Source organism: Lactuca virosa, chromosome 6, assembly GCF_052849685.1.
Source record: "Lactuca virosa cultivar CGN04683 chromosome 6, Lactuca_virosa_CGN04683_v6, whole genome shotgun sequence".
NCBI classification, from domain to species: domain Eukaryota; kingdom Viridiplantae; phylum Streptophyta; class Magnoliopsida; order Asterales; family Asteraceae; genus Lactuca; species Lactuca virosa.
The window spans coordinates 35,842,734-35,851,658 of NC_136431.1; the positions used below are offsets into that span (position 1 = coordinate 35,842,734).

At 40.3% G+C, this 8,925-nt stretch overlaps 1 protein-coding gene across 1 annotated transcript; it reads left to right on the forward strand.

Moving 5' to 3' along the window:
* The first annotated feature begins 7,473 nt into the window (after window positions 1–7,473).
* Window positions 7,474–8,640, forward strand: LOC145121438 (uncharacterized). The gene is made up of 2 exons (XM_079057187.1): window positions 7,474–8,036; window positions 8,319–8,640. The coding sequence occupies exons 1-2, from the start codon at window positions 7,474–7,476 to the stop codon at window positions 8,638–8,640; spliced, it is 885 nt and encodes a 294-aa protein (XP_078913313.1).
* Window positions 8,641–8,925: the final 285 nt, after the last annotated feature.

Sequence of the window (8,925 nt, forward strand, 5' to 3'; positions counted from 1 at the left end):
TCCTCTCAGCACCACAATCAAATAGAATGCATGCATAAGTATTATTGAGAAGGAACGTACCCGTGACCACAACAGGGTCTGCCACCGCTTCTTCATGACCCAGTGCTAAAATCCTCCCAACTCCATCGGCATTTCCAGCCTTTGGACAATCTTTCTTGAAATGCCCCACATCACCGCATTGGTAGCATGCTCGGCCTACTCCAGTGGCAGGTACTTGGTTAAGGGGTTGGGGTGGTATTCTACAGAATCAGGCAGTATGCCCTTTCCTGTTGCAGTTTCGACACTGCATTTCTTGGCAATTTCCATTGTGGTGAAAATTGCACTTGTTGCTTTTAGGGAGGGTACCAGCATAGGGCTTTGTTGGTGCAAAGTTATTGGGGACAGCAGCAGGTACAATAGCTGGTATGGTAGCAGGTACAGTAGTAGCATGGACTGCCACTACTTGTTGCTTCTTTGCTGGTTCCAGAGGAGATTTGCCCTTCCCCTTGTTCCAAACCCTCTTCTTGCTGTTATTGTTGTTCTCCTTGGGTTGTTCTGGAGCAGAGACCACAAAGTTTTGATGGGCTCCGTGGTCGATGAGAGATTGTGCCAGTTCTTTGGCACTGTCAAAAGTAATAGGCTTTGAAGCTAAAACACTTGACTGAATTTGGGGCGACATACCCCAAATATATCTCTCAATCTTTTTGCTCTCGATAGGAACCATATCCGGACAAAGTATTGCCAGATCACAGAACCTATTGATATATCAGAACCAACCATTGTAAGAGCCTATAGTTCTTGCTCCAGTTTCTGTATCTCCCCTCGCGGGTAGTATTCCCGCATTAACATGGCTTTTAGGCTCTCCCAGCTGATGCAGTTAGCCACTATCAGAGTGAGTGACTTAATGTGGCCATTCCACCACGTCAGAGCCCTATCAGAAAAAGTACAGGCAGCAAATTTAACCTTGCTACCCTCAGGACAGGAGCAAATTTCAAAGATTGCTTCCGTCTTCTCAATCCATTGTCTTAGCGCCATAACTCCCCCAGTCCCATTAAAGGTCCTGGGTTTGGCATTATAGAAATCCTTATAAGTGCATTCTCGCGAATGCCCATGACTTTCGCCATGGTTAGAAGGATGTGCATCGACTCCCGACCCACTAACACCATGAGTATGAACGTGAGACATGGCAGCCGCTACAGCCGCCGTGACCGCCGCTTGAAACAGAGCAGGGTCGAATTGAGGAGGTGGTGGTGGGGGTGGCGTTGGTGCTTCATTGGTGTTGACACGTCTTGGATTTCTACGAGGAGGCATCTCTTGCTATAAAAGTCAAATAGATAAAAAGATAGTGAGATATCAAGAATGAATATGAATTTGATATCTCTGAACTAAACACTTAATTCAACATGAATTTTACAAAGAATTAGAAATAGAAATCCAGTGCAAGTACAACTTGCAACAGGATAATATGAAATTGAATGGTTATTTTTCAAAAAGTATGAATGTACATGTCAACTGTATTGGTATATTAAGTATATAAGGTCCAGAAAACTTGACCTTAAAGCAGGATTATAATATACCCCAATACTGAGAAAGTGTCGACATCAAACCAACCTACCGGAAAAATAAAATTTTCGCGGTTGTATCGAAAGTATGAAAAATAACACTGGAACATTTCTGCGATCCAAAACTTTGGAATAAGATGATTATGAAAACTGTAATAACTCTTGTTGAAGTAAAGTGCTTATCGTTTTATTGATACTTGATTTGTACATAACGTAGAAAGTAGTATACACATTCGATATAGAAAGTAGAAAGTAGGAGTAGTGCGAACACTACTTGCGACGATTTCTAGGATGATTGCTAGGTTCCGCTTCGTCTTGCGCTTTCCAGCGCCTTTCTTGGGCAGCTTGATGCTCCCTTAGTTCTCTGATCTCTGATTCAGCAGCACTAAGTTGCCTTTGAAGAGCTTTAGTATGGTGTTGGGTGTCATCTTGCATCTCGTCAAGACGAAGGATATTTGCAGTGTTTGCCTGCGCAACCGCATTCACCTCTAGGATCCGATTGATCGACATTCTTGATTGATCGAACTGCCGGGCTATCCGGTTTACTATAACTGGAAGAGCTCTCTCAGCAGTTCCTCCTCTAGATACGTTATAGAAACCTCGTGCCATTCCGTATGGAGGGCGTTGGCCGTCTTGTCGACTCCAATGGTTAATGTATTGGCCCCACTCAGGTATTGGTTCTACGTCCTCTTGCCTCTGGGGACGCTCCCCAGGGTTGTAGACTTGTGGCTCTGTATCTGTACCACTTGACTCGCTGTCCTCAAAGGGTTCTTCGTCTGAGTCTGTGATCCAGCCTGCATTCTGTGGATTGTAGGGGTCTCCCGGTAAATTGGGTGCAGCCATAGGTTCTGTATTAGAAATAAGATTAGTAAAATACTCTGCATAGTATTTTAATCTTTGTATTCTGTTCTCTAGTTCTTCTGAATATGTATGGTAAGTTTTAGACATGTCTCAACACTACTATCACTCCCAAACACATGTTGGTCATATCTCAAATCAATATAGTTGATCAGGCTATATTAATTCCAGATATGATTACATAACTGCTCAGGTTTGACTATAGTGCTCAACATCCAAATACTTTTAAGTTCTTATGATTGTGATATTGTACTTGTAAGTATGAGTGTGTTCTTATGACTGTGATACTGTACTTGTAGGTAAGAGTGTTAATATACTTCTTATAAAAAAACTTAAATTTTTAAAAGTATACTTGTAGTCAGAGCTCCTTGCCCCGATGTATTTATAGTTTGTATATCTTTTATTGATTGATATACTGAGTTCACTATAAACAATGCTCTGATACCAATCTGTCACACCCCCAAACCAGACGGCGGAAACGTCTGGGGGTGGAGGACTTGAATTGTAGTATCACAACACATGCATCATAGTAATCAAAGTACAAACAACCATTGTATTTAAAAAGTATAAGTATTTACATGTGTTCAATCATTGTATATTGAACCAAAATATAGTTATACAAAAGAAGATATGACTCAACAAAGCTCCATCTTCTCAAAAGCTCGGGGAGTACCTGTGTATTATTTCCCTGAGAATACAAGTAATTTGAAAAGAGAGTATCAACATAAAGTTGAGTGAGTGCATAAGTGATTATGTTTAAAAGAGTATATCTGTATCTTGTATATGTGAACTGTTCCAGAAAATCCTATATTTTCTATTGTATATGAAAAGTAGTTTTATTCTCATAAAACCGTTCTCTTTGTATCAACGTTTTGTAATTGTATTCCTTTATGAAAACTTGTAACTGAGAGTGTGCCTGGCTCCGCCAGCTGTTATTGAAAACTGTATTGAACCATTGTAGTTTGTATTCTGAAAACTGGTACTTTGAAGGTGTACTTTCGTTTACTTGTTTATACACTAACGTATTGTTAATATGTTTTTAATGAGTTCTTATAACCATAATATGACGGATGGCCTGAAACAAACGCTTTGTGGGCGTTTAAACTGTCTATAACAATTGCCACTCATCGGCGTGTATGCCTGACTGTAGCTAGCAGCCTGAGTGCGGGGTTGTCAATCCCGATATAGATCTACACACAACTTGTTTCGATCCCCGAGGCTGGAGATTCTGGTTATAATGTCAGGGCTTTACCTTGGTTGTCTAACATGAATTAAACAACCTGAATGTCTCATAAAAAGCATATAAACGTTACATGTATATTAGTTAAGAAAACCCAATCATTCTGAAATAAATGATTGACAGTATGTTCTTGATTTAGTATTTCAAACATGTATTTGATAAGTGTAAACCTTGATTTGTTTTGTATCAAAACCTTAGTTTCTTGTAAGACCGTGTATTCTTGTAGTATGAATTATTGTTCTATGTATAAATTATACCTATTATAATTTATATGTACTTTCTGAATATGTATATAACTGTATTTAGCATGTAACCCCTTGCTCAACGTGTTACAAAGGTGTTTGAATTGATGAAATAACTTTTATATTTATATACATACACAATTTCATATACAAGTAAAATTTAAACGACACTCGGACAAATAACCGGAACTATAAGCCCACATCCAAACAAGGAAAAGGACCCATAATGAGTTATCAGTCCTAAGCCTTTTAAATCTTATATATATATATATATATATATATATATATATATATATATATATATATATATATATATATATATATATATATATACAAATATGAATTTTGGGGAAAAATATAAGATTATAAAAGAGTTTGATGTTTTGAGTATTTTTAGATAATTTAATGTTATTTTATCATGATTTGAATCATGATTTTATAACACAAAGTTCTTGTGTTATGCTTTTATTCCCCCCTTAAAACAGTAGAAATTATGAAAATACGGGGGTATGTACTCACTTGATAGATGGTGAACCGGACAGAGTTTCGTTTCACGAAAAGGAGTTTATTTGTCGGGAAACCGGCTCAAATTGGGCAGAGATTTGACAGGAGAGAGGTTACTTCTCGGGAATCTCGGGGCTTCGAGGCTTGCTTAGTGTTCGAGACTTGATACCGGGGCTTTAGGGGTTGTATATGAGCTTATGAGAGTGGAAAATGTGAAAGAGAATGAAAATTTGGGTGAAAAAGTGTAAAATTTCGGAAGCCCTCGCATGCTATATATAGTCCGAAGGTTCGGACCCAAGCCTATGCGAGGCTGCCACGCATCGGACAGATGGCGAAGGGAGGGGACTTCTTCGGACCGGAGGCTCGCTGTTGGCTGGCTCGGATTGGACCAAACCTTGGTCCAATGGGAAGCGGCCACGTGCGAAGGAGGGTGTCCGCGGTGTGTGCGACGGGTGTCTCTGGGGTGTCTTCATGCGAAGCTGTTCGCTTCTAAGTGGACCTCGGCTGCGGTCCAATCAGGAGGTGCCACGCATGGGTTCGGTCCACTCAGCAGCTGCCACGTACGAGGGTGACGTGGCATGCGAAATTGCCCGGTTTTTCCCATTTTTTCTTTATTTTTGTGCCAAACTTGCGAAAATCATAACTTTCGTATACGAGCTCCGTTTTGGCGTTCTTTATATGCACGCGTAGGTAAAATCAAACTCTACGACTTTCGTTTAGACTTCGTCGGCTAGTTTTGAATTTATTTTTAATATTATTATTTTAAATAGACCGGGACGGGAATCCGTTAAAAATTCATAACTTCTTCATACGATGTCCGTTTTTGTCTGTCTTTTTACCGTTGTACTACTACCGACGAGACCTTCAATTCTCGTTTAGGTTGTGTCGGCTAAAAATCGCTCGATCTTTATTTCGAGTTTTTAGCTGTACACTACTATATTGAAACTTAGAAAAATCATAACTTCCTCATACGAAGTCACATTTTTCCGTTCTTTTGATGAAAGTTCTCGGTTTAACATAAACTACAACTTTCATTTAGATTGTTAAAGCTAAAAAGCCTTTTATCGAAAATTCAGTTTTTACACTGAATAGTGTTTTGCCGGTTTTGTCGCGGATTTTCGATTGGTCATAACTTCTTCGTTATAACTCGGATTTTAGCGCTCTTTATGTTTTTGGAAACCTTGTTAAAATCTCTATCACTTGGTTCATCCCAATCGAGATTGCTAAATAATTTATTTTTGAGGGTCAATTATGTAAATATGCACATTATGCTAAAATTTCTTTTTATTATTATAAAAAGAACTACACATTGACCTATACTATTATATAGGTTTGAAATAACGATTTGTTACATCGTAGCCCTTTATTTGTTGGGTTTGACACGCCTAACAATTTGGCGCAGTTGCCGGGGACACGGTGTTACTAATTGTTTATGCCTAGATCTTTCTGTACAGGTACATTATTGCCAATTGACTCGGAGATAGAGAGGACTGCAAAGAGGATACGGAAGCAAGCCAATCTTCGTAAGAGGCAACCAGTTTCCGGGACATCTTCATCATCCACCCCTCCAATCATTAACATTTGGGAGGACATACCCCTCTCAAGTGTATCCACATCAGAAACAGAAAACCTGTCACTCTCATCTCAACCATCCTCACCCAAAAATACCACTCCACCATCTTCACCTACTTATAATATCCCAAACACTACACCCACATAAACTTCAACCACTACTCACACCATGGGAGATAACCATGGAGGGAATCCACCTCCAAATCCACCACCCGAGCAAACTCTCCGTCAATGGTCGAGGCAAAAGGTTACTCAACAACCTCTTTGCATCACATATCCGGCAGCCACCAACCTAGAACTGAAATCCGGGCTAATCCACTTACTTCTAACCTTTAGAGGCCTGGAAAATGAAGATCCTCACAAGTTCCTCACTGAGTTCCATGTTGTTTGTGTGGGCATGAAACCACACAATGTCACAGAGGATCAAATCAAGCTTAGGGAATTCCCCTTTGCGGTGCAAGATGCAGCAAAAGATTTGCTTTATGACCTCCCACCGGGGACGGTTACTACTTGGGTAGATCTTGCACGATTATTTTTGGATAAATACTTTCCCGAGATGAAAGCTTCAGCCCTACGAAGGGAAATCATTGGAATCAAGCAACATAAGAGAGAGGCTTTTCACACATATTGGGAGAGATTCAAGAAACTTTGTGCCCGTTGTCCAAAGCATGGAATCACCGAATACTAGCTCCTCCAATACTTCATTTAAGGCATGACTCCAATGGAAAGAGGGCTTCTTAATGCTTCAAGTGGCAGATCTTTACCCGACAAGACTCCAACCGAAATCTGCAACCTAATCAAGAACATGGCTAAAGATTCTAAACATTCAAGCCATGATGAAGAATGGTATACGGATGCACCCCGCGGTGTAAAAGAGATCCAAACTCCTCAAATTGAAGCTCAATTATCCGAGCTTACGAAAGTGGTAATGATGCTAGCCAAAGACAAAGGAGTGCAGCCCACACCCCGCCCGTGCGGTATTTGCACTCAAGTGGGGCATCCAACCAATATGTGCCCACAACTTCAAGACGAGGATTATGCGGAAGCAAATGCTTTAGGAGGATATTCGGGGTCAAACCAAAGGGGATTTGAGCAGCCACGGAATGACCAAAGATGGAACAACAATCAAGGTTGGGGAGGAAATCAACAAGGAAATTATCAACCAAATCAACCACATCAATACCAACAAAGACCACCATTTCCTCAAAATCAACAAAGACCACCTTTTCAACCTCAAAATTTCCAGCCAAGGAATCCACCACAACCACCTCCACAAGCGGGTTCATCAAGCATGTCACTAGAAGATATTGTCAAAAGCCTTGCCACTAGCACTCAAAGCTTCCAACAAGAAACCAAGGCAAGCATAAAAAGCTTGGAGCAACAAGTGTCACAACTGGCTCAATCCGTGAGTAAGATGGAATCATAAGGCAAGCTACCAACTCAAACTAAGAAGAACCTGAAACACAATGCATGTTCCATTACCTTAAGAGGTGGGAAAAGCTATGAAGGTCCAAGGATGCCGGATGAAGAAGAGGAAGAGAAAGAGATTGAGGTAGAAGAAGCTGTCAAAGAAGAGGAAAGGAAAAATACTTCAAAGTCAAAGAAGCCAATAGAGACCGAAGTGAAAGTCACACCTGCTCCATTTCCTTCAAGGCTAACAAGCACAAAGAGAGAACAGGAAGATGACGAAATCATGGCAATGTTTCGAAAGGTTGAAATCAATATCCCTCTTTTAGATGCTATTACACAGATTCCTAGATATGCTAAGTTTCTAAAGGAACTTTGCACATCTAAGAAAAATCTTAAAGGAAATCAAACTGTGAAAGTTGGGGAAAACGTTTCAGCCGTGTTACAGAAACAACTACCAAAAAAATGCAAGGATCCGGGTGTATTCACGGTTCCTTGTAAAATGGGTAATCTTTTTGTACCACGTACTAGGCTAGACCTTGGGGCATCAATTAATGTCTTACCCTATTCAAGCTATAAAACAATGGGAATTGGAACTTTATCAAAAACTGGAGTCATCATTCAACTTGCCGACCGGTCTTTGGTACACCCAAAAGGTGTATTGGAGGACGTGTTAGTGCAAGTCAATGAACTTGTATTTCCCGCTGATTTTTATGTTTTGGATATGGGTGATGAAATCACCCCACAATCGAGCTCCATCCTTTTGGGGAGGCCTTTTATGAGTACCGCAAAAACAAAAATTTGATGTAGCAAATGGTACTTTGTCTATGGAGTTCGATGGTGAGGTGATCAATTTTAATATCTTTGAAGCTATGCGTTATCCTAGTGATATTCATTCTTTAAACTTCATAGATGTTATTGATTCATGTACTAATGATTGTTTGAGTTGTCAAGCCAAGATGTGCTAACCACCATCTTGAGCAAGCATTTTGATGAGGCAGGGATGAAGAATCTAGCTGATAAGTACACTTTGGAGGATGAGTTGATTGAAGCAATCAACTCCTTTGAAAAAGCACAACCTATGAGAGTTGAACCACCCTGCATGAAGCTCAAAAATTCCGATCTGAAACTCCTTCCATCCATAGTACAACCACCGAGTCTTGACCTGAAGACTCTTCCCGACCATCTCAAGTATGCCTATCTTGGAGAGGAAGAGACATTACCAGTGATAATTTCAACCAAGCTAGCAAAAGAAGAAGAAAAAGAGTTGGTTTGAATTTTGAAAAAGTATAATGAGGCTATTGGTTGGACCATTGCGGACATAAAGGGGTTGAGTCCATCATTATGCATGCATAAAATATTGATGGAAGAGGACTTTAAGCCGACCCGCGAAGCCCAAAGGAGATTGAATCCACCTATGATGGAGGTGGTAAAAAAGGAGATTATGAAGCTCTTGAATGCAGGTGTAATCTATCCCATTTCTGATAGTAAGTGGGTAAGTCCCGTGCAAGTTGTCCCGAAAAAAGCCGGAGTCACCGTTGTCAAAAACACTGAAGGGGAA